This window comes from Limanda limanda, chromosome 7 (assembly GCF_963576545.1).
Source record: "Limanda limanda chromosome 7, fLimLim1.1, whole genome shotgun sequence".
In the NCBI taxonomy this organism is placed as follows: domain Eukaryota; kingdom Metazoa; phylum Chordata; class Actinopteri; order Pleuronectiformes; family Pleuronectidae; genus Limanda; species Limanda limanda.
The window spans coordinates 28756973-28782170 of record NC_083642.1 but is presented as its reverse complement, the minus strand read 5'-3'; the positions used below and the strand labels follow the sequence as shown (position 1 = coordinate 28782170).

Sequence of the window (25198 nt, the reverse complement as noted above, 5' to 3'; positions counted from 1 at the left end):
ATACAAAATAATTGGTCTATAAGCTTTGTTCAAATGAGAAGTATTAAACTATTTACTTGTCAGTTTTGCCGAACCCTAAGGGCTGATCCCCACATTTCCCATTTTCCAACATGCGCCCGAATGTGCCACAGCTGTGTGCACGTGCGGGAGCTCCCTGAGTAATGAGCCGTAATGTCCTCCCGTGATGTGATGTGCGTGTTTCCCGACGTGCGGGTGTTAGTGAAGGAACCCGCGGCTCCGTTTCCATGAGTCTGCTCTTGTGTGAGTTGTTATGCCACACACCGTGAGTTTCCTGGACACCGCTCACCTCTGGTATCTCAATGACAAGCCGTCCACAGCTTATATTTACGCCACCTGGTCCAAGGTGCGCAAGCGACACAGCAAAGCGAGCTTACAGTCAGTCAACGGCTTCTGTAAATGTTTGGCCGGCAGCAGTTTGGAGAAGGGCCGGCCCCGAGGCCACGGTGAGTCTCATCCCACTGGTTTTACTCCAGTGACCAAACATCAGCTCACTCCACACGTTCTGTCCTCTGCTGCTTATAAACCTCTTTAACATTTATACCAGTTGTTTGACATTTACAGGTTTTTATTGAGAGACATTCAAAGATATCTTGATTGTTCTTATTGTGTTTTACAGGTACATATGATCTAATTAACCCTAAAACAATGCAATACCTGAACAAAAGGACAAAGCAGTAAAATCAAATAGAGAAAAAAATGAATAATAATATAGGTTAAAGTGCCTGTGTATCTTCCCAGGACCTTCGACAACCTGTTTCGTTCAAAATCATTTAATTCACGTATTCCCTCACCTGACAATGGTAAACAATTTTTAACTAAATTCATTTATTTCAATCCCCAGGTTCATTGTCACTAATAGTCACAATATGACTGAAATCCATTTTATTGCAGCTTTGCTGGAAAGCTCAGCTAATAAATGCCTTTCATGGTTTCTATAGATGTCCTGGAAGGGTGATTCTGGTCTGTGCAGTTTCTGGTGTGTACAGGGGGAGAGTTCCAGAGGGAGGACAGGGGTGATGTGGTCATGGGAGATGATGGATGTTACGTAGGCTTGGATCAGGGTTTCAGCGGCAGAGAAAAAGAGTGATTGAGCGAGACAAGCTACATTCTTTTTTTCCGGGGAAAAATGGCAGTTGTGGTATCTGATTGACAAAGTGTTTGAAGGTGAGGTGGTTGTCAAATTAGACTCCAAATATGTGCATGTGATGGGAGGGAAACAGAGTGGAGTTTTTAATGGTGAGGTAGAAGTTGATGGCGGATTTAGGACCAAAGATGATACTGCTCATATTTCACAGTTGAGTTTGAGGAAATGTTTGTGTATGGAGGATTTAATTTCGGTTAGGCAGTTGGCAGACATGCTCTCTATTTAATTCTAGATAACAGTGGGATAATACTAAGTAGAAATGCTTTTGGCCTCAACAGTGGGCTGAGCACAGTTCTGCTTGTAATGATCTAAGAAGTTGGAGTTAAAAGATTGTTCATGTGGCGGAGTCAAGCATGAATGTTGTCCTGTTTCTGGATCTGCTTGAACATCATAAAGTGCAACCTGTGGTTTATGGAGGCCAGATGCCATCAACATTTACAAAAAATGTTTAATGATCTTTGGCAATGGAATACTGGTATTTCAGTGAAAACTTCACTGACCATTGGACTTTGGGGTAATGAAATTGAATGTGAATAAATTTTTCTTTCATTCATTTTGATTTTCAAACTGGCAGGAGATGTGTAATTTAAAACTATGGAATCAAAAAGAAGACATTTATATACTTTTTTATCTTATCTTGACTTGAATTTAAAAAAATGTAATGGCATGACAAATAATTTTGTGATTGTGTTAAAGTTTCAGTTGTCCAATGGGAAATGAGTTTTGCCATATTATCAATGAGAGCGACAGGTTGGTTCTGTTTTGAAAGGTTTCAGCTTTGGTTTCACAAACGTTACATCCTTATACTAAAGGATTGCAGTGTTCTCTCTGAGACTATCTGATTACTTTTGAATTAGCTGGTGACATACTTGGGCTAAGACATCTAAGTAGTATTTTTTTGAAAAGATAACGTCATACTTCAAGAATAAAGAAAGTGTCTAGCATTTCCGTGACTTGCTCGCTAACCTTTGGCTATCTTCTCTGCTTCAGTGGTGCATGTCTCTCCGGCTGAAGTCTCCGGTCAGGCAGGTTGGTTTGTGACAGACAGTCACACCGACCCTTCATCTTTTAAGTTAATTTGACGGTGCTGAATTGAAGTTTCTTTTGTTTGGGAACCAGAGTGCAAGATAAAAAATTCCACTTACACTATTTTAACAGTCAGAATTAGACGAATGTCTTAAAAACCAATGGAGTGCTCCGTTCCAAAACATCTCAAGTGCACAACAGCCTGTCCTTCTTTTCGCAGTGTTGTCAGACGCTTCCATATTCATTACCCGGCACCTGTTTGTCAAGTAGTGTGGCTGGAGAGAGATCGGAGACCCAATTGGACACCACTCAGTGTGCTCGCACTGCTGCATCCCACTGTCAAAAGTCAGTCTGAAACATGACCTAGTTCAGTCCACAGTTTCACATTGTGTTGAAGGTAGTGTTAATATGGAGTCACAGCAGCCAGAGCAAATGGGCTGAACGTTTTGAATGGTTCCTAAAACTGGCCTCGTATTACTTCAAGCCAAAGGTAATTTAATAAGAACACTTGAAATTGCTCAGTTTTGCATAATTAAATGATTTACATGAAATGTGAAAGGACATGTAGTTTTCAGTGTGATCTGATGCAGAGCCTCAGTAAGGCAGAGTGAGAGTGGGGTAATTTATAGAAGGCTTGTTTCAGGTAAAGCGTGGCTGGGTTTGTGTGATGTCTGCAGACAGGTGTGGGAAACATCCGAGCTTCGTCTATCCAGGAAACACTTTCTGACATTAAACTGACTCTTTAATTGGTCGAGGAGCATAAACCAAGCTCCCTCTTTAGTAAAGGTCTGTGGTTTCCTATCGTCCTTCCTCTCTGGCTTTTCCTGCGGGTCACTGCATTTCACTCCACACATTTAGCAAATCTCCTAGACCAGGATTACTGCTTCCTAGGGATTTAGGATTGCTCCCCGCCCAACACATGTTACTGTTTGTGTCGCTTGCTTGCATGTCTTTTGTGCTTTCTATCAATGCAGCCGCAATCTCTCTTTCACAAGGAAACAGCCGTTTTCAGCACTACTGATAGATGCTTGCTGAGGGAAGAAATGAAGAAATGATGGCGCAGCATGAAGCAAATTGTAGCTTTGGAGACATACTGCTGGGACTTTTTGACTTTTGAGATCGAAGAATATTGAAAAGACGGCAGTGCAATAAGCAGGATTGCTTGGGCAATAACATCACAAGATTATTGACCAACTGTTGATCCCATTCAGAGACGGAGGGATTTTTCTTCTCTCGTCTTTTCTCTTCGGATTCTGCTTTGACTCTGGGTAGGAAAATACCGACAAGTCATACTGTGAGTTTTTAAACTGGTGGAGTAGTAAATGATACAGAGCCTCATCAGATAGAGGTTTTTTTTTAATTTAATCCACTGGAGCTAATCAATCAGCACCAACATTTGCTCTCTAATAAAATATCTTTGGGGACATCCCCTCAACTTTTAAGCAGCAACTTATTATCACGTTATTCCAAATGAGCACATCCAAGAAGAACAGCCTTTTCTCCATTGGCCCTGTGTCGTCAGCCCTGATGTGTTCCACTGGCACGGCAGCCACAGGAGACAAACCGGGACCTCAGGCTAAAGGGGCTTTCTGCTCAGAGGAGGACCAGGACGAGCTGAAGAGCCTGCAGCAGGCCTCTCTGTCCAATGTGGTGGAGGAGTTCTTCTGGGTAGGCACCAGCCTTGTGGCCTTCTCTAAGTGGAGGCTTGGCTACATGGGTAAGCTAAGACAGATACACAGAGTGAGACTGGTTGGATCGTTAACTTAAAAACCTTTCATTAAAACTACGCACCATGAAGAGGATTTAGATTTTCTCTATTGTGTGGTCTGGATTTGACTAACTGGTCAGTCGTGTGATGAGTTTGGCTCTTAAGAAAGGTTTCATCAAAGTTTGGGGTATAGTTCAAAATGATGGGAGGACAGAGGGTTCACCTGATTGGCTTAGGGTATGGGGTAAATGGTAAATGGATTTGTATTTATATAGCGCTTTTCTAGTCTGATGAAGACCACTCAAAGCGCTTTACAGTACAGTTTCACATTCACCCATTCACACACACATTCATACAGTGCATCTACTTGCAGCACTTTGTTATTCTATGGGGGGCTATTGAGGGTTCAGCATCTTGCCCAAGGACACTTCGGCATGCAGATGGTTCAGACTGGGGATCGAACCGCCGACCTTCAGGTTGTAGGACGACCACTCTACCCCTCAGCCACAGCCGCCCTAATGATGAGTTCATACAGTTTTAATTTGTTCAACAGGGACATTTTGAGTGAATGAGTGATGTTTGTTCCTGTTATAAGAATGTGCAGCTAATAGATGCACTGTATGAATGTGAGTGAATGGGTGAATGCAAATCTGTACTGTAGCTTTGAGTCTTCATCAAGACTAGAAAAGCTCTATATAAATACATAAATTTACCATTTATTCATCAGGTCAATTATAAAGGCAGCTTGGACTTAATGACAAACCAACTCTTCTTCCTTGATGTTTTGATTTGATCAATCATCAATTTCTGACAGTGAAATCTCAGATGTGTGTAACTGATTTTATATAACTGTATATTAGTATACTTAGATGTATCAGTTACATATAAGTATACCTTCATAAGTATATTTTTATATTTGTATACTTGTATGTAACTGATAAATATAATTAATAGAATCTTGATATTTTGATGTTATCTGTTCATGTGATGGCTAATTTACCAAACATACATGTGTATGGCTTTAGCCAGACAGTAATGTGTGCATTTCGGACTAGTGTATGTGTGTGAAACATTAGTCTGATTGATCTCCGCTCCTTCTTTACTAAAACAAGTTCAAAATCTTGCTGCTCAGAGCACATTTTAATATTAGCTTTGTTTGCTCTGAACACATCTTTACTATTGCCTGAACCATATAGAATATATGGTGGAATTTCTTTTTAAATAGTAGACATGAAACTTGGTGAGTTATCAGTGAACAGGTAGATGTGTGAGTGTGTGTGTATTTGATATTTTAAAAACTAAATCATTGTGTGTTGGTCGAGGTTCATATTCAAAAAATCTATATATGGGAAACTTTGAGAAGTGCAAAGACATTTTCATGTCAATCAGAAACTGTGATTGTTAAACTCAGGTAATTAATGGGAAACATAGTTCATTTTTTGTCTTAGCAGCATCTCAGAGGGTTATTATTGTGTCATCCTTCAGTCAAATAGGCTGTTTGTGTTTAACCTCCTGTCAGTTCTCATCAGGGTTTCCTCTTCACTGTCACGCACGCATTCATGCACAACATATGGCCACCAGACAATCCCTAAGGGCTTAACCTGGTGCCCTGACGGATGACAGTAACTAACTCCACCTACTTGCCCCATATTGAAACATTGGCAGCAGCCACCCAGGCCACTCTGTCATGTGGATGAGGTGACACCCACTCCTCTAACCTGGTCTCATCAGCCTTAATGTGGTGGAGAACAGCTAACTCGTGTGTCATCTGTTGTCTGCGTCCTGCTTTAACCCAGTTAACTAGCTTGAGCAGCTGTGGCCCCCAGCAGGAACGCTTACCTCTGTAAAATACACGTGTTGATGTAGGTCGTCCCATTACACAGCAGCCGTGTTCTTCAGTACTATGTTAGTTAGAAACTCATCATAACCTGAAAGAGACAAAATGCGGACTGAGCTGTTTATCGTTATCGTGACCTTTTCATATTCAACAGTGTTCGAAGACATTTTTCTGGAGAAGATTATAAAATACTTGTATCTGTACATTGAAAGTGTTTTCAATTTCTTAACCATAGTTTTTTTTTATTTCTAATTCTCTTCCCTTAAAATGTACTGTTGTGTAGTTCCCATGAGCAGATTTTGGAGAAAGTCACAATTTCAAAATTGTGATGAAATGTTGACTGGGGTTTAATCAGCATTGTTATCTGATGATAGTGTTGCCTTTATAAGCTAACTCTAACGGAGAGTGTTGACACAATATTGTATACGAACCATTTAATTTAATAGTTTCTAGCATTCACATTTTAATGTATTAAGTCGTAATTTAAAACTTTCCAACTGTGCAGTGGATTTTTTTCGCCCGAGGCGTCATGTGTGGACTGCAACATGTTCAGCTGGAGAAAACAGGACTAAGATTAGCTTAGTTGTTGTCGCCCTGATAAAGGGTGTTGTGTGCTCCCATTAATCAAGCGTGCAGATAGAATCTCAGCTTGTTTTCAGCCATTTGAACATCCAGTGTTCCTCCAAAATGCAACGTCTCCACATCAACAGACTTTAGATCTGATGTTGTAACCATGGCAACAGGCCCAGGCCCCGACTAGTATAGTGTTCGTTTTTTTGTGTGTCTGGTGTTCCACTTTTTTCTCTCTCTCTCTCTCTCCATATCTCTACAAGATGTTTATGCTGCTCTATTTTTGTTCTCTCAAACACGGTCTGTAAGGATCCTGTCAAACTCTACAACTCTTTGTCCCTGTGTACTGTGTCTCTGCAGCATTTTCTGTTTTATTCTATTTCTATTTCCTTCCTACACTATTGGTTACCACTATATTGTTGTTTAGTATGTTGACACTGACTAGTGTGTTGTTTTAAAAGTGCAGCTTCCTGACAGTTGGTTGTATCAAGGAAGGCACAAGTGAATCCCATACATTAACTAATTTCATCACACAGTGCGTGCGTGTGCACATCTGTCACTCTTCACACATGAACTGATAATTACATATATAAGGTTATTAATCGATGATGTCGGATCTTGACTCCTGATGTCCTGTCTATGCACATCACTTGACATCTCATGTTGGGAATAGAGGTGGTGAAATTTCTTGATTCTTAGATGAATCGCGATACTGACATTAGCGACAGTGCTGCGATGCAGAACATAATCGATTCAGGTTTTCCACCACGTTCATTGTTGTAGCTTTGTCCCGCCGCTGAATCTGTTCCTCCTCACTCCCTCTCTGACCTGCGCTCACTTCACACTTTAACAATTAAAAGCCAACACTGATCACAAGTTATTAGGACATGTACAGGACTGACTTTTACTCTGTGTTTGTTTGATTCGCTCCAGACTTTATGAGACACACGTTTAAAACTGCTACACAGCACAAGACGTGACTCGCACAGTCAGGACATCAGTGTTGAAGTGACTGGAACAATCCACTGCTCAGGGAGCCAGGTGGGGCCACCTTGATACAGTGAAAGCTATCATCAGAGTTTGTCCTTTTAACGGTCCAGTGTGCAAGATTTAGGTTAAAGGGATCTATTCGCAGAAATTTTATATAATATAATAATATAACATAATCCTAGCCATTGTTCTCACTAGTGTTTCATCTAAATTGTACGAATTGTTGTTTACCACAGAATGTGCCCTTTATATTTTAATACTTTATATTTACATCGAGAGCGGGTCCTCTCTAGAAGGCTGCCATGTAAATAGCCCAAACTAGACAAACTTTTTATGAAAACTGAAGGCTACCACAGGTTCTCTTTCATGTTTGGAAGGGGAGGGTGAGGTGAGGGGAATTCAGCTGCAAGATACAACTTCACCACAAGATGTCACTAAATTCTTCACACTGCGGTGCTATTCTCATTATAATTGGTTGTTCGTGCTTTCTTACAAAACATAAATGGAATGAGTTCTATCGATGTATTGACTGTCTTATATTTCTTTTGAGGAAAAGTTATTTCACGATAATTATCTTTATCCTTGTATTGTCCAGCCCTTGTTGTTTCTGCAGTCCCCCTGACTTTGATTGCATATAACTGGAACACACACTGTCCCGGTGATTAGACTTCTTGGACAAAACTCAGAACAAACTGCGGGCATAGGTAGCTGTTATTTCAGGTTCTGTGAAACTTCGTATTGTTTCCACAGGACTCAGAGGGAAAGTGTACCACCTCCTGGAGCTGTAGGTTTCCAAAGTTTTGAAACCCACAGCATCCCCAGACATTTACTCACCCTGGGGTAAAGCACACAAAACATGCTACCTTGCTAAAAAACATCAGTAAAGTACAGTAGGGAGATATTTCAAAGATTTACTTGACTTCCCGATGGGTTTCCCACGCACAGCCAGCTACATCAGATGGGCAAACACATTCTCTTCTTAGCAGGCTGCCAGGGAAGTGTGAGCAAAGCATGGCCTCCTTCTGTGCGTTTTCATCCATGAGTTCATTGTGTTCAAGGCAACTACAAGAGTGTCTTCCATGTTGAAACGATTCACTTTGGATTCAATTTAATGAGATTTAACCACTCACTGCACCGGTGAAATCAAATTTGCTCATGCAATGTGACAACACTCCTCACTCCATTTAGTTTAGACAATCGGATAATCCATCACTTTGCTTTACTGACATTAAAAGGAAACACATGGTGGGTTGACGGTGGGGCTGAGTTTTGTAGGCAGCGATAGTAGCAGATGGAAATATTGGCCAGAAGACTGTGATGGCTGTTAGTGTGTGCAGCTCATCTTTGACAGGAGGAGGAGGATGAGCCACTTAGATCACTGACAGGAGATGGTTTTCAGCCGGGTGCCATCCTGACCTGAGAGGCCTACAGAGCCTGCATGCTCTCATTCCAGCCAAACTTTGACAGCAGCTCATTTCATGGATTACTGCCCCCTCTCTGACTGAAGGAGTGCAAGCTCTATAACAGCCAGTGGCATCAGGCGCTGCAATCAGCCAGCAGCGATAGAAATAACCTCTCACTTGAAATCAATACATAGCTGCTCTGCAGCCATGTTGCATTTATGGCCCAGAATCAAAGCTTTAAAATCAGTAAGGGTCAATTGAATATATTGACAATACGTTTCTTTATTCTCCAACATTAAATTGAAATAAGACTGATCTCCAGCTTTTGATGAGGTGTGCAGGCTCACTATGATCACTGTTCTATCTGCACAATGACCTTTTAACTATCACAGTACCTCTGATATTTTAGGGCTATTGTTCCAACGTTCAGCTTGAATTATAGCATTATCACAATTTATCAAACAGAGCTTCCGGCTGATACCTACATAGATATATTGCCATCTTGATAACACACATTTCCCTCCCTCATAGTTTGTGTGTTTCATTGTTGAGACAGTTCTGTAAGCTGTGAGTGAAGAACACAAAATTCGATGAGTATAAAGTGTCTTTATATAATGTCTTGAAATAAAGATATTATAAAATATTTTTTAGATCCCTGTAGTGACTTTGGAAATCTAGTTAACATTGGAGACATTTTCCAGGGGCTAATGAGTCTATTTATAACTATTAGTAATATGATATGCCCTGCATCGTCTGTATCATAAAAATGTCATATTGCCTGCTCATATTAATGATACACCACATTACTAGCAGTTAGTGAAAGTTTAATATGCAGTGATACGTCCTCCAGGTGAGGCAATTGGTGGTAAAAGATTAAGGTTCCACATTTCTCATACAGTAGTTTCTTGTACTGTTCGATCTTTAATGAATTACAAGGAATTTCAAGGCCTACAGACATAAACAGGATCGTTTAACTTACCTTTGCGTCTTTAACTTGTCTAGAATTAATTACTTTTTTGTTTTCCATCAATTTTCTAGAAGTTATAATAGTTATATTACTGTATGTCTTCTTTGTAGGGTGGGTTATTGTTTTTTGTTTTTCAGATACCAGTGGTAAATTGATACTTTTAAATAGTACCTGTGCCTTGATGATACTTTTTTCTTAAAAAGCACAACATTTAAGCAAATTTGATGTTAAAATTATGTTAAATACATTTATTAATTATACTTACGGTTAAATGTTTAATTTTAAGTCATAAGGCATAAAACAGCAAAAATACTCAAGCTCCACACTCATCATCAATTGTTGATACGAAACCCGAAAGGTCAGCTCGGGTTTAAACACAATTTTGAAATGACATTGGGGTTGTGTCGGTCACATTGGCTGGGCTGATAATTTAGTTTTTTATATACTACACATATCTGTAATTTGGGAAAACAAGCAATAACCATCTCACCCAGGGGCAGGGCACCACAAATTCAATACAGCTTTCATTAACTGCATCGGGATCAGGTCGGGTTTAGACACAAAAATGCTTGTCAGGTTATAGTTGGGGTCAGTTTTTATTTTCATGGACAGTTCAGACAAAAATAAACCTAGGTGCTTTATTCAATTTTGCGTGTTCCTTCCTTAACATAGAATTGTTTTCAAATATTTTCTGCATGTCCTAGTATCTGAATCACTTTGAGTGAAATATTGCCACACTTCCGGCTGTTTAGCTTTAGGTATTTGGTTGTCTTGTCGGCTTGAGTTTGAACTAGAAACTAGCTAACTAAGCTCACCTTATGTGCCGCCAGATCCATGTAGAGAGGATGTTGCCTCCACAGTGAAGTTTAATGTGACCTAGGCACCTGCAGAGATGTTTATGTTGCCTGTAAGAAGGGCAACTACTGCAGTACAGAGCTCAGGCACCGGTATCTGCTTGATTCAGTCCAGGAGTAATTGGACTGGAGTAATCAACCTTACTTAATCAACCTGTGTAATTCATAATGTAAAGCACATTTAATTGAAATTATTTGCTCTGGAGATCATTTCAATTCTCTCTGAGAATTGCTCTGAACAAACCCAATTATTGTGCCTTTTTAACGCTTTACAGATCCCACAGACAACAATGCTTACCTTTAAAAGGCTAGAGGAGCTGCTGGTGTGTATTGTTGACAACACTGCCCTGGCAGAGGTGGTGTGGAGCTGTGCACTTTGCTCATATAGTCCTATGCAGGAATCCAATAGCAGAGGTTTGGCGAACAAGACTGAACTGCATTAACAATGCCCTGGGGGTGGGCGCTTTGCAGTGAGACCACAGCCCCGTCAAATCAATGCTCACTGCTGGTTTGCATTGCTCACCAGGAGGTTTTGGATGAAGTTAATGTTGCATTCAGGTCAAAATGTGGTCCAAGTTAAAAGTGTTGCTTTCTTGTTCAAAATCTGTTTTACTAACTGACCACACATTTGTATAAAGAAGAAATAAATTATAATTATAATGATAACATTTTGTATCACATTGGTTCCTTACACCACTCTGTAAATCTAGTACCAGTCAGGGGCTCAGCAATTTTTTAAAACATGTTTGGCTTCCATCCTACAGAGCTTTGTGAGGGTAGGGTTAATATTTATTAATTCAAGTTTTTAGATCAAAGTGGCTATATGAGAATGTTTGCCATTGCTACATGGCCACCATTAGTAATTCAATGTGTTTACTTGCTGATCAGAAATGCAGCTTCAACCCTTTTTTTACTGATTGACCTCGTAAGAGACTTGTCTTTGAATCTTTTTAAATGACTCGCAGCAGGCATGGTGAATGTCAATTTGTGTCAGTGATGTGCTAACCTTATTAAGAAATGTGTGTGTGTGCTGAGGTCCTAATTTCCTGCATGTTGTGGGTGTTTAATAGGAAGTGATAATTGATAGTATGACCACATGGGGTGTGACTGCATCCTAGGGGCATGTGGCTGTCTATACCAGCCAGACCAGGCCAGATTAGCACACCATTAGCCTCCTTCCTGTAGAGGAAATTACTAAATCCCTACCAAAATATTAGCAAGGTCATAGACTTGTCTGTATTTTCAGTGTCACCATTTGGGATTTACTGGATGGTGTGGAACTACTCTTGTTAAGTTTAGGCCTAAATATGATCACATTTAAAAGGAGGTTTAAATGTGAGGTTCTGGCTTTTTTTTGGGGGGGAGGGGTGTGGGGGGGTTGTTGTTCAAAATATAGTGTAAAGGAGAGATCTTGTTAAAAGTTTTTTTCATGGGGAAATTGCTTCTCGCTGCCGTCTCTTAATCTGTCTTTTTCTTGAAGCAAAGCAAAGCCCTGTCCGTACTGACAAGCATATCCAATGTGTTTGTCTGTTGTGTGTGTGTGTGTAGTTGAACTGATATATTTGTGAGGACCATTTTAAGCATAGACCTTATTAAGTATGGACATTTTGGGAAAGTGAGAACATTTTGGCCAGTCATCATTTTTTCAAAGGCTTGTTTGAGTGTTAAGACTTGTTTTGGTTTTAAGGTTAGGGTCAGAATTAGGTTTAGGTTATGCTAAGGGCTAGGCATTTAGTTGTGATGATGGTTAGGGTAAGGGGCTGACAAATCCAGAATGCCAATGAGTGTCCTCACTGAACTAGAAGTACAAGAATGTACGTGTATGTTAACGCATGCACACACAAACAATCTCTGGAAAGAAAAGATGGACATTATGTAGTGTATACAGATTTCTACCTGTCTGTCATTCACTTTCCGTCAGTTGCAGTGTATAATTTCAGCATCCTTTTGACAACCTTCCATTCTTTTTTTCTGTCTGCCTTGTCTTCTTGCCTCCAGTGGAGAAATGTATGAGCTCCATGCAGATGGGAACCCAGATGGTGAAGCTCCGTGGTGGCTCCAAGGGACTGGTGCGGTTCTTCTATCTGGACGAACACAAGTCCTGTATCCGCTGGAGACCGTCGCGCAAGAATGAAAAGGCCAAGAGTGAGTGTCCTCTTCTCTCCGTCTATGGGGAGAAGCATTTCAAATCTGTTTGGCTCCTGAGGTCCAATGTGCTCAAAATTCCAACTCATGGAAAGCATCCATGCCACATATTATTTGACAGACGAGGGCTGATTGAATGTTACCAGGCATCCCACCAGCATATTTGCACTCTGAATCTCCATATGTCATCCTTCTGAGGGGCTCCTTGTCACAGTTGATAATACAGAAAAACAAGAGCCACATCTGTTTTTGTAAACAGATACAGAATTAAGTGCATTTATTTTTTGGACCCACTAGACTAGTAATATTAGCTACTTGTTCTTTACTTTCAAATATCTTAACATTATAAATGTATTATTTTGGCTAGGGTGTACATCAAAATAAGATAAAAGTATTATACCTGGTACACCATCTGTTCTACTGCACACTTACCCATAATGAAATAAATCAAATTATATGAATTGGTTAAACAAATATAAATATAGATAATATATTAAGATATATATCAAATCAGTTGGTATCTAGTTTTAAAATATTCAGAGTTTTAGATATACACTCTACATTGCTGCTGGAATATGAGACCAGATGAATTGCTTAAATAGTTTTTACACCAACTTGTGCTCATTCTCTTTTGGATGTTTCCTTAATAACCCTGCTAGAGCCTGCTAGAACAATAGCTCTCTGTCTAGTCAACTTGAGGTGATTTCCTTTGAGTTTCTAGCTTCACAGGATCTTGAGAAATTAGATTGAAGTGGCTGTTTTCCTGTAATAATTACTAATGGCCACAGTGAAATTCAGCAATAAATGCACATACAGCCATCACAGAGCCAAGAAATAGAGACAAATAACCATCCATGCCCCCATTCGTAACTATGGGTATTTAAGAGTAACCAGTAAACCTAAGGCGCATGTCTTTGAGCTGTGGGAGGAAGCCAGAGAAGAGTCACACGGGAAAATATGCATAGCCTGGATTTAAAGTAAAGATCATCAGGATTATCCCATATTGTTAATAACTATATTCAGGGCATGCATTCATCACTATTATTCACCAGTACCTTCACATGTTATTTTATTTAGAATTGGATATTTATTTAAAGTGCACAGTATCTGCGCAAACAAAACTGGTACCTGCAGGGGTTGAGAATAAAATAAGTCTAATGGACTTATAAGCAGCAGCTCTCAGGACAGTTGGTTCTCTCATGGGGGCTTAGGGGCTCAGTTTCCTGTTCCTCTCTCTCCTCTGTAGCCCTGGATTTAATAAGCTCCTTAAGTCGTCTTAATTATTCATCAGATTTAACCGCCCAAACAGTGTCTTCTGCACACATGCCGCTAAATAAAAAATGATACACATACTTCACTGGCAGATTATAACTTCAGTCCATTGACCCGTACATCTTCTGCTACCTATTCTGCTTCAAACCGTGGTGCAGCAGGTTAAACAAGGTAGTCCAGATGCACCTCCCCCAGCAACATTTTCCAGCTCCTCCCAGATCAGATATTTTGTTTCGCCAGCAAGTTCTGAGTATTCCCTGGGGTCTCTTGCCAGTAGGAAATGCTCAGATATCCCCAAATGAAAGGTGCAGATGAATAATTCTGATCACATGTCTAAATCACATTGACTGGCTTCTTTTGACTCGAAGGGGCAGTGACTCAGAGCTCCCTCCAAATGCCTGAGCTCTTTACCCTATTCTACCCCATCTCTTTTATAAGCTCATATTCATGATCACATTTTTTTGGACACTATACTATACTTTGAACATATACTCAAATAAATTGGTTTCCCCCAACTTGCTGCCACACAGCATAAATAACACCCGACTTCAGTACAGCAAAGGCTTTATAATAAAGACATTAGCAACTAAATCATGGCATTTATCCTTTATGCTAAATCTTTCACAGTTGAATGAGTAAAACTGGGACAAAAATGATCGATGAAAATCCTGATTCTGATTACTTTTGAGAAATACCATCAAATTTATGTGAAGACAGTACACAGTAAGCTGCTTTCACAAGTCACAACGGAGACCATCTTTTCTCTTAATCCTCGCACATCAATATACCGAATATGCCATATTTGAATACACTGCCTTCTCCTAGATATTGGAGCCTTAACTTCCTTTCGGCAAACGTATGGTCCCAGATATTGGTCACACCCCACCTATGTGTGTCCCTCGATCTTTCATGTGATACTTTGACAGGTTATAGTCACTGGATCAGGATACAACAGATCGGCCACTGTAGCCTTCACTGGGAGGATAGTCCTTTGCATTTTAGTATTCTATGTTACCAGTATCAACAGGCTTATCAGAGTGCAGCCACCAAGGCAGACTGACAGACAGAAATACAGCAGGCCTTGTTTACCAGGAATGACATTGAACCTTCTTGAACAAAAAATAGGCAACAACTGCACAATGCCAATATGACTGATGTAAACAAACAGTCCATGGCTATGGACAGGTGAACAGTCCGGTCACAGGGCCACATAAATCTAGATATGGAGCATATTCTGATATTCAAGTAAATAATTAGATCTAGTATTACATTATACATTATATCATTTTTGATAAAACATTACGATTTTCAATCATGAAGTCTGATTTGTGATTGATATGTTTTACCAGTTTTCCTTTCCTGTCTTATCTGAACTTATGTTACTTCTTAATGTTACTTTAACGTCCCTACATCACTAATAAGAAAATCAACCAAAAAACTATCATTTACAAATGCAGTAAGGCTGCCTCTGTGGTAGTTGCTCTTATGGTAGTTGTCCCAAGGACCATATCGTGATGAGATGTACACTGATTCACAAAATGAAAACAATACCAGCCAAAGGTTGAGGCTGTTAAAAATGGGTAGGCTTCTAATTAAGGCACTTCACCTGCAAGAAGAGGAAATACAATTTAAATGCCCATAAAACCAAACAAAAAGAGTTAATGATCAAGGGTAGGTTAGTAAATTTTACATGTTTATACAAAATGTCAATGTCAGGTTTATGGACAGCCATGTCTCTAATGGGTACTAGCTGTCAATCGTGAATGAGTATGCGATCATGATGAACACAAAATGTCGGAAGGTCAGCAAAAGCCCCAACAGCATCATTCTCTGCGGACAAACAAACTGACCACATCCGCCTCAGGCTCTACTGCCAGCAGTTTATCAAATATTCCAGACAGTAGTAGTAGTGGATTATCTTATGTAGCAGATACCTGGTGTACACTCTTGCATGATTTATAGAAGTGCTGCAACCCGGGAAAGCACATGTACCCATGTAGCATCTCCAGCTGCAGGGATTGTGGAGATCACTGGCAGCCACATGGGAACACACACAACACGGCACCAGCACATCCACTGTCATGCTAAACCCATCCTTGACATCCAGTAGTTTATATGCAGTACATGTAACTGCCACAATACCACATGTTCTACACCCTAGAGCCTGAGGGGTGTGTGTGTGTGTGTGTGTGTGTGTGTGTGTGTGTGTGTGTGTGTGTGTGTGTGTGTGTGTGTGTGTGTGTGTGTGTGTGTGTGTGTGTGTGTGTGTGTGTGTGTGTGTGTGTGTGTGTGTGTGTGTGTGTGTGTGTGTGTGTGTGTGTGTGTGTGTGTGTGTGTGTGTGTGTGTGTGCTTGTGTGTGTGCTTGTGTGTGTGTTCATTGTGTATGTAAATAATGTTTCATCCATGTAGTATTACATGACTAGAGCACAGAGGGAGACAGAGCAGGTCATGTGTAATGGACATCTTTTGTGGATATTGATAGTGACAATAATGTCCAACTAGCAAGAACAACTTTCCATGGCATTGATGTCATTGGGGAAATGTAATGAATGACTCAAGGCAGTTTCTTCCAGTAAAATGTGATTACCATCTCATAAATGCTGTATCTTGATAAACATAGTTCTCTGGGCACTGCTCATTGAGTTGAGTACATTTTATCCTCTGTAACAAGAAGCCTTAAATCAGACACAAGAATTTCCTAATTAAACTATTCACATCAATTGATCACTAATGCATAAGAAACGTTAATAACCAGGGGAATACCAAATCAGGCTGAAGGATTGAGTTGGGTTTAATAAACTCAGTTTTGCTCTATTCTTTTACACTCGACAAGAAGGTTTATTCAAGTAAAAGTATCACAATTTAAAGATATTGCTAAAATTCTTGAAATTATATTTTTAGAAGATTGATTAAATTAAATCAAATATAATTTGACTGAAAAGTAACTAGTGATTGCAACTGTCAGGTAAATGTAATGCTTTAAAAAGTACAATATTTCCTCTGGAATAAAGTGAAGTAAAAAGAAGTATACCATTCAAATACTCAAAGTATATACATTCAAATTAGGATTGGGAGAATTGATGAAAATGTCATCTATCAGGGATTGGCTGAGTCCACTTTCTTCACCTGTTTTCTTTTTTGGGGGGGATGGGCAACATTTAGATTTTATTTGCAAATATAATGGTTGGCATCAGATAATTCCTTCAACTGTATGAATTTACCTACGAACTGGCACTCGTCATATATTATATGATATTGTATATTTTCATTTATGTACTTCATCCTGACTCGCTCACTCTTCACACTCTCTCTCTGCACCCGCTACAGTTTAATTGTTGATTTGTTTATAGACTTCTCCACATTATTCACACTAATCACAACTTAATGATCGATGCCTTTCTTAAATGAGTGAAATCTTTCTTTATGGCTGCATGCATTTATTCTTGTATTCAGCCCCTTCTGACTTTTACTTTAGTGCCCAACCCTAACCGTAATTGTACTTAAGCAAATGTATTATATCAGCACTGACTTGTTGATTTTCTATTTGCTCCAATAGTCTCCATCGACTCCGTTCGTGAGGTTTGTGAGGGTAAACAGTCCGAGATCTTCCAGCGCTACGCAGAGGGCACCTTCGACCCCAACTGCTGCTTCAGCCTGTACTACGGAGAACATGTGGAATCTCTGGACCTGGTGTCTGGCACTGGAGAGGAGGCGAGAACCTGGATCACAGGCCTGAAATATCTGATGGCAGGCATCAGTGATGAGGACAGCCTGGCCAAGAGACAGCGCACTCGTGACCAATATCCTTCGTTTACTTATTTACACAGGGAGCAGGTTGCCTAATTAATGGCCGGGTGATTAAAGAGTCCAACTTTATCCATTGAATAATAAGGAAAATTGTTATTACCATTGGAGGGTTTAGCAAATTGAGATAAAGTCCAACGCATGATGAGTAGAATAGTAATAATATTCTTTACATTGCCACTCATGTGCTCTGAGGGAAAAAAATCCAAGAGAAAATGTCCTGAATCTTTTTGTCAACTCTCCTTAACCCACCATGGCATCACATGGCTGAAGCAGACCTTCACTGAGGCTGATAAGAATGGCGACGGCAGCTTAAGCATCAGCGAGGTCCTGCAACTCCTGCACAAACTCAACGTCAACCTCCCCAGACAGAAGGTCAAACAGATGTTTAAGGTACAGAAACATCAAGCACAAACACAATATCACTCAGGTAGGGCTGCAATAATTCTTAAACTGAAATCGCTGTCCAAACTTCCGCAGTTTCGATTAATGATACACTAAGACAAAAAACGTGACACGTCTCCCTGCCCAATCCCACAAGCTGCCACAGCAGCAGGTGCAGCCTGTTGCATGTGTGCATATGTGTCCAATCACACTCCAATCCAATCACAGCCCAGCGTAATCAGAAGTGACGAGTAGCTTCAGAGTGTGAAGGTCGGAGAGGATCGTCTGTTTTACCTTTCAAAAAAAACTATTTGCGTTGTAAAGTCTGCGTGTTGTCGCCTCCCGGGAGCAGACGCCTCATCTCTGAAGTCGGTGTCAGGAGGAAATCAACAGATGAATTGTTTATTATCTGTGTAGTTTCCCTGGAGATCCCTGTTTCTTTTGGGGCTTGAACTGAACTATGTTGGGCTTGTGAGGGAGACTTTCCTATTCTTTGGTTATTTTTTGCTAATGTAGTTTAATGTGAAGTCAAGTCCAACATGTTCTGTAGTGTTCTTCTCTTTACACTTCAAATGGTGGACGTGTATTTGTTTCTTTGCATTGGCTTTGGATGTTATTTCTGCTTGAAAAAAGCTTTGCATCTTACATATTTTGCTTTCTGGTCAAATTTTCAGTTCTGGTTCACACTCTGTAGTAAAAGGACATTTTGGAAAAGCTCTGTTTTTGGGGAGGAAAACAGTTTTTGCATGAACGATCTGTGGAAAACTGGAACTTCCCTTGGGCTCTTGTTTAGAACATGTAGATTATACATATTTGATTTTAGTGACCACGATTGGTCAATCAGATTTTCTGAGAAATTTACAGCTTAAGTCACCTCACTACTCACTAAGCAGGGCCGAAGGCTGGCTTAAACCTTCATTGCTAATTCATGATCAAAGTACTACTTTTAAAAAATAAAACTACAGCCGGTATTTTCCCGAGTACAGTGTTGTCCAGATCATTAAGTGAGTAAATTGGCTTATAAGGCTTATCAGTTGAGACTGCAGTAGTTCCTGTGAATGAACAGTCAAGACACTGATTGATTGTGATTGCTACAGATGTTAGCTAACACACAGCACAGCCACTAACTCTGTAACACACCACAGGGATTATCACTCTGCCAACTTGACGTGTTGTTCTAGTCCTATGTGCATGAAGTAGCTAGCCTGTTTGATAACACTAAGTCCAGTGGTCTGTTGACGGTCACCCATATGGTGCTGCTGGGTCACAGATGGCCTCTGGTGAAAACCAGGGACTGATCGTGTGTGTGTGTGTGTGTGTGTGTTGGGGTGGGGGGGGGGGGGGGGGGTGGGGGGATTGGACAAGCTCTCTGCTAGTTTCTTGGCTTAACCTACTTAGTGAAGAGGACAGACCTGTGGACCTGACCTCTTTACCTGTCTGAAGAAGTTAACTGATGAGTCTTTACTGGTGGTGTTAATAATTGAATGGCACTGCTGTCCATGCCTGTGTCTGCATATTAATTAGGATGAATTACTACTCAATATTAATCGTGAATTTCAAATATTTTGTCAGATGCAAATAATAGTAACAGTTTTCTGTATGAAAAAAGACAATAGTAATCTATAAATCACACCACAACAGTCAACAAAATTAAGCATGTATTGCATTGTTGCTGTATTAGAATGTAAACTAGTTACTGTTTTTTGTAAGGATACAGTTAGTATAGAGACATTATGTACAATTACTGTGAAAGACTATGTACGAAAAATGTGTTCTTTCAGCAGGATAAGTCTGTTCAATGCTGCTGTTTTTTAACTACTCTGTAGATTTTATTTTTATGACACCCTCCATAGTTCAAGATTAATCAAATCAGTGATAATTACAGATCTGTAGCTATACCTGGCCAGATACAAATGTTTTCATAACTAGCAACACTCAATGCAATGCAGCTACAAGATTTAAACCGTTTTCCACATGAGACAAAAAATAATGAGCAAACACCTATAAATGAGCAAAACACAAATGATGAGATCATCATAGTATAACATAGAGAGAAAGATGGAGTAGTTTAATCCAAAAGGGAAATTACAGCTTCACAGCAGTCAAGTGACATAAATCATAAACAGATGAGATAGGAAGAAAGATAATTGACTGACAAAAAGACAAATAATTCAAAATAAACACAAACAAAACACAAACTGGAAACTGAACAGATAATAACCCTTTCAATATTTATTGCATTATTTTTCCGCCCTAATGTCCCTGTAAATTAATAATGCAATTCATGTACTGCAGGTATTGCTGTGTGTTGTATAGTAAGTTTCTTTGCATATTAAATGGAATGAACTAGCTGAAAGGCAGCAGAGATGGATTGCTCAATGGAAGATTAGTGGTTTGCAGATCAGTTCAGTGAAAATCTAAATAAAAGCATTAGACATTGATACTCAACAACCCATAACAAAGCACACATTTATTATCATTTTGAATAACAAGACAATTTGAAGTTAGTGCATGTCATTGAAGATGTGGTGTGGTTGAATTCCTGACTGGAAAACATCCAATCAATTGTTTAGGGACAGGAAGCAGCACTTGCACTGTAGAATTTTGTAAAAAGTACATTATTCACAAGCCTAAAAAGTATTCCTGTTGAAAACCATCTCCGAAGGATGTGCCTATGCCTATATCTAGTTCAATACAAAAATACTGGGTTGACTGCTTGTGGGGGAGACTGAAACTGAATTTATAAATATACACACACACATCCTCATCACTTTCCTATTCTTTGGTCATTTTTTGCTAATGTAGCTTAATGTGAAGTCGAGTTCAACAGGTTCTTTAGTGTTCTTCTCTTTACACTTCAAATGGTGGATGTGTATTTGTTTCTTTGCATTGGCTTGGGATGTAATTTCTGCATGAAAAAGAATCTTTGCATCTTTCATCTTTTGCTTTCTGGTCAAATTTTCAGTTGTTCCGGTTCACACTCTATAGTATAGGAAATTTTGTAAAGGAAAGGAATGTTAGAAAAATACTAACATTCTCTAATCTGGACTAAGCATCACAGGATTTTGAGGTTTGTGATTTACCTATAACCCTTCTGCATTTTTAACACTGAGTGACTGATGGGTTGAGTATACCTGAAAATACTTTGCTTTCCATCTACATAAAACCCATGTCTACATTTTCGACATTAAAACAAGCTCCTTTAGAGCTTATTTTCCGCTGCCTTTCACTGAGTGTCTGGGCAGTCAGAGAGCAACTTCTCCAGGCATTTACTTTTGATGGGAAGCCAAGTGGACACACTACAGCCTCGGTGCTTTGGGGTTAGCTAGAAAGAAAGACTAAGTTGTAGTTATTTCAGAACTATTCAACAATTAAGCAAAGTGGAGTTTTCAGCCAAATAGTGAAGTAATAAACAGCAGAGTTATTCAGTAGATAATGCAACTCAGATTTGGTTTAACAGAATTAGAAGAAAATAAAGACTTTCATCTAGTTGATCAGTTTTAATCTTGATTTTATTTGTCCTTGATTTCTTCCTCTACCAAAATATAAGGCACATAATTACATAGCTTGTGATCATTACCATTGAAGATCATTAGCAATCTCAAAGTTGGCAAGTAGACCTCCAGTTAGCATGTTGTCTCACACATTTATCCCAAGGTGAATAAAAAAATGTTATGCACATCTAAACCAGAGTCTATACAGCCATCATCACTTCTCTAAAGCCAAACTTACACAGTACCATCAGAATGCTGATGTACTTGTAATGGTGTCAAATCCTTAAAATACCAGAGGCCTTACGACAATTTAATGATATAATAAAGACCTAATGACATTTCCCACAACTTTACCAACATCAGTGGTAGCTAACATAAATATTTAAATCAGTGTTGAAGCCCGTTACTAATCTGAGCCACTGTCTTATTCATGAGCATCCCCTGTTGAGGATTTGCTGGTCTAGTGTCTTTGTTGTCTTTATTTCCCATTATTGATTTTGGCTGTGCAGGAATGCAGCTAATAGACACTGAAGAGATACCAAGCAAATATCACAAAATTTTATTCAATAAGAATGACTGACCAAAAGTTTGCAGATTCAACAGAATTTGTGTCATTGTCTCAGGTTTACTGGTAACTTAAAGGAAGACCTACGATTTAATATTTTCTTACCGACTATCAAACTATCATTTGAAAATCAAAAATCCATGAAGACTATATTTTGTTTTTTTTTATGATGACCAGACTGCAGAATATCTATTTGGTGTGTAGACAGGACCATTATGTATTGCCATCATTAAGTTTGAGAAGATTTTTGAGAAGTCCATCAATTAAAATCAGCGAGGTATTTGATAAGTTGGGCTAGGCTGCTAAAATGTGTGCACTTTAAAGGGACATGTGTTCTTAGCAGAACAATGGTACATTTATGTTAAGTTAATAACAATCTTACCAAAGCACACAATATAATAGGAAAATGGTAATGGTCCTAAGATTGATGCTAGATGGTTTTGAATTTATATAGCGCTGCTTTTCTAGTCTTGATGACCACTCAAAGCTCTTTACAGTACAGTACAGTTTACATTAACCCATTCACACACATATGCATATAGCGCATATGAGCAGCACTGTGTTGTTCTATGATGGGCAATTTGGGGTTCAGCATCTTGCCTAAGAACACTTCGGCATTCAGATGGAGAAGTCTGGGGATCGAACTGCCAACCTTCAGGTTGGAGGACGACCACTCTACCCCTCAGCCACAGCGGCACAGATGAGCTCCATAAGTGAAATGTCAAACTGAAGACTGGGGGTTCCAGAAGTTACAGAGAGAGTTTTGTTAGACAGAGATGAGTGTAAACTCAAGACCGGACAATTTATACACAAACCAAATTTTAAGGTACTATAAAGCCTGATTCACAATACACAATTCAAGTTCATGCCATGTGTGAACTCTTCAAAGACTAAATAAGAAAGACCCACTGATGCGCCACAGTGTCTGATCAGATTCAAAAGTCGTTTTGTGTGAACTATGCTTAACATGATGGAGCTACTGTGTCAAGGGTTTCACTGATGTCTAGCAGAACGAGTATGAAGCTTTTATCTTTGACAAGGACATTTCATTGGTTACATCAACTAAGGCTGTCAGAGTGAAATTTATCAAAATGGCTGTTGGTACGGGTACATAATCAGCTGAGAAGCCTGTTAATTCAGTTAATAAAGAATTTATTTGAAAATAGTATTGCGGTTAAAACAAGTATTGCAATTCAGCAGCAGGTTTTGCCGATTTTTTTTCACGCCCATGTGGTTCACAGCACAATAGACAGAGAAAATTATCTTTTGGTGCAATTTCCCTGTTTATTTTTCCAATATGTAAGTAGCATTAATGTTTTCAATACTTCCTGTAGCCTACCTGTTTAAAAATAAAAGCACCCCAAAGTTTCTATTGACTGAATCCAATTTCTCCAGCAGAGGCTTTGTTCAGTGTGGATACTTGCATATATAGACATGGACAAAAACCTTTGAAGAAAGCAGAAACTGCCATGCTTTTAGATTAATGAATCCAAAGCTGTTGAGTGAAAAACGCAGAGTACATGCTTACTAACAACATAAGTTCCTAGATTCATTCATAATGAATAGGAATAAATAGAATTTGATATGTTTTTGTTTTTTGTTCTTTTCCAAAAAACAAAACACAGCCCTCCAGCTCTGCTGGTATGTTTTCCTCCTGGGGCAATGATGTGTCCTGAATAAAAGCTTGCTTTGGAAAAGAATACTTTCACCTAAAGAATGAATGATGATGCTAGTGAACTGGTGCTGTGTTTTTAAATGTTTTCATCTTGTCATTGTGATTTTTACGCCCTATATAAATATAACCCCAAAAATGTATCTGTGCCAGTGCAGCCTTGCCACAGTGCAGGCTGCTTAGAGCAGAACTGTTTAATAACTCTTGTCTTACGAGTAATAGTCTCTTCATTCATCTGTGCCTGTGTTTAATTGTCACAACGTCAGTGGTAACTAAGTGACATCTACGCAAAACCAACTGTTGAGTCTTGTCATGTGAATTGTTTTCCTTGTGTGTCTGACTCACTAGGAACTCTTTCAATTGACCGTGGTGGTGAAAGTTTGGAGGCTAAAGTACTTTTACCACCAAGTCTGCAGGTTAGCAGATGAGATCAATGGCTTTAGTGTGGTCTGTGATCTTGACTGCAGAGTGTCTTCTCTGTGGAAACCATTGATGATGTGTTCAAAAAAAGTAGCAGGTCTGCAATTTGCAGTGGGAAAATCTACAGCAAGAAGACCAGAGAAGCTCTCTTGAGACTCTTTAAAGCTGTAAACCTGTGAATTATTTTCTAGAGATGTACAAATCAATTTCAGTGAATTAGTATTTGTACTTATATTCACCTCAGTAAGTGTCAACCAGATGTGACTGTTCCACATTCAATAGAATTTAAACCATGCCAAATTCAATACAGTGTTTACTTAAATTACCATTGTTTTCCCATCATGGCAGGCCACGGCCCCAAAGTTGTCCCTTGTACATAGATTCCATTTAATTCCTGGTGATTTACTTTATGGGCAAAGCCTTTGCTTTAAAAGCCAAAATAATGAAATGATTTGTTATTGGGAAGGTAGGTAACTCTACAAGCTAGGGATCTTATACAACACTAAATTTATCAGAGAACTCAGAGATGCATCTCCTTCCAAAAGCATGGTGAAACAAAATTAAACTGCAATCAAGACATTTTCATTTGACGATCTTTCTTAAAGTAAAACCATGCTCAAATTATCTGTACAGAAATCCACATTTAAAGAATAAAGAGGCCAAGATCTGACTATCACAGAGGTCATCCCCCTACAGTGAGTGGCTGCCTCAGGTGCTGCTTGGCATATGGAGCTGCTCAGAGACGGCCTCATTCAACCGAGGCAAGGATTACACAGGTCATGGTGTGACATACTGCAGTGGTCTAGTTAACCTTGTTCCAGTACACAACCAGAGTGTAGCAACCCGTGTGTGTTTTAAGCTCATTACCCGTCTAAAACCACACCAATGTAAAGATCATGGTTAAAATCTAATCTCAAACTA

General features: G+C 39.4%; 1 protein-coding gene across 1 annotated transcript in view; it reads left to right on the top strand.

Moving 5' to 3' along the window:
* The first annotated feature begins 271 nt into the window (after positions 1–271).
* plch2a (phospholipase C, eta 2a) overlaps positions 272–25198 on the top strand; it is a 66875-nt gene continuing 41948 nt past the window's right edge. Inside the window, exons 1-5 of the mRNA XM_061075134.1 lie at positions 272–468; positions 3685–3908; positions 12519–12665; positions 17495–17738; positions 18006–18135. Coding sequence (XP_060931117.1) covers positions 272–468; positions 3685–3908; positions 12519–12665; positions 17495–17738; positions 18006–18135 — 942 coding nt within the window. The remainder of the gene's footprint in view (positions 469–3684; positions 3909–12518; positions 12666–17494; positions 17739–18005; positions 18136–25198) is intronic.